The sequence below is a fragment of the Myotis davidii genome, unplaced genomic scaffold (assembly GCF_000327345.1).
Source record: "Myotis davidii unplaced genomic scaffold, ASM32734v1 scaffold43, whole genome shotgun sequence".
Lineage (NCBI taxonomy): Eukaryota > Metazoa > Chordata > Mammalia > Chiroptera > Vespertilionidae > Myotis > Myotis davidii.
The window spans coordinates 426,558-427,538 of NW_006294590.1; the positions used below are offsets into that span (position 1 = coordinate 426,558).

Below are 981 nucleotides of genomic sequence, written 5' to 3' on the forward strand. Positions count from 1 at the left end.
CCCCGAGTTCACCAGCACGATGGCCACGTGGCCCTGCGCCAGGTGCGCCTGGATGTCCTGGATGCTCACAGAGCTGCAGGGGAGGCGGCGGTCACGGCCCCGCCCCATCTCTCCAGTGACCCCGCTTGGACCCGTCACCCGGCCTGGGGACAGGGCTCCTCCCTCCCCCCCGAGCTCCCTGCTCAGTCCAAGGCCAAGGGCAGGACCAGTGGAGAGGGCTCCACGTGTGCCCAAGAACAGGCCGGCCCCATCGGGCCCTCAAGGGTGGGGTCAGGCCCAGACGAACCCCCCCACTGAGGGCTAGTGGGGCAGCGCCCGGGACCCCTCCTGGGCGGAGTGAATCATGTGAGCCCAGCGCCTCCATTGGTCCTTCACCCTAACTCGTGTGGCTCCCGCGGGGACCGTCGGCCTAACGTACGCTCCGACTCCGAGCCACGCAAGGCGTTGCCAGGTCAAACCCCCACACTTCTCTGAGGGGCTGTTTTTCTTGCCCCCAAGGCTCCTGGTGGCAGAGTGCTGCCCAGGAAGGGCCGGTCCGCAGCTCTCCCAGGGCCCGGGGCCACCAGAGCCAGCTCCCAGGTGGCGTCTGTCTTGCTCACCTGCACCGCCAGCCCCCGCCCAGGGTCTCCCAGGCAGAGGTTTGTTCACAGCAGTAGCCCCCCCGGGTCCCCTTTTGATGGATGAAAACACCAAGGCCCGGGGGATAAGTCAGTGCCCACAGCCATACGGGCAGGACACCCCAGGCTGCCCGACTCCCCCGGCCCTCGCCTTTCTCACCCCATCCTGAGGCCTCGACCAGGCAAGTCTACGGGTGACAGTGCACACGGAGGGCGGGGGAGGCTCACCATTTCTCCACCAGCACCTTGCAGGCCTGGGCCTGTGCGAACAGCTCGTTGACGCGTGTCTCCTCGGTGTCGAAGTGCTTCCTGTAGAAGGACTGCAGAGAGAAGGACAGGCTGAGGCCCCCACCCCCACCCCGCC

General features: G+C 67.6%; 1 protein-coding gene across 1 annotated transcript in view; it reads right to left on the reverse strand.

Annotated features, from left to right (window-relative positions):
* Positions 1-981, reverse strand: part of GUCD1 (guanylyl cyclase domain containing 1) — a 3,184-nt gene that overhangs the window by 966 nt on the left and 1,237 nt on the right. The window contains exons 3-4 of the mRNA XM_006768776.1: positions 846-937; positions 1-73 (exon numbers count right to left, since the gene is read on the reverse strand). Coding sequence (XP_006768839.1) covers positions 1-73; positions 846-937 — 165 coding nt within the window. The remainder of the gene's footprint in view (positions 74-845; positions 938-981) is intronic.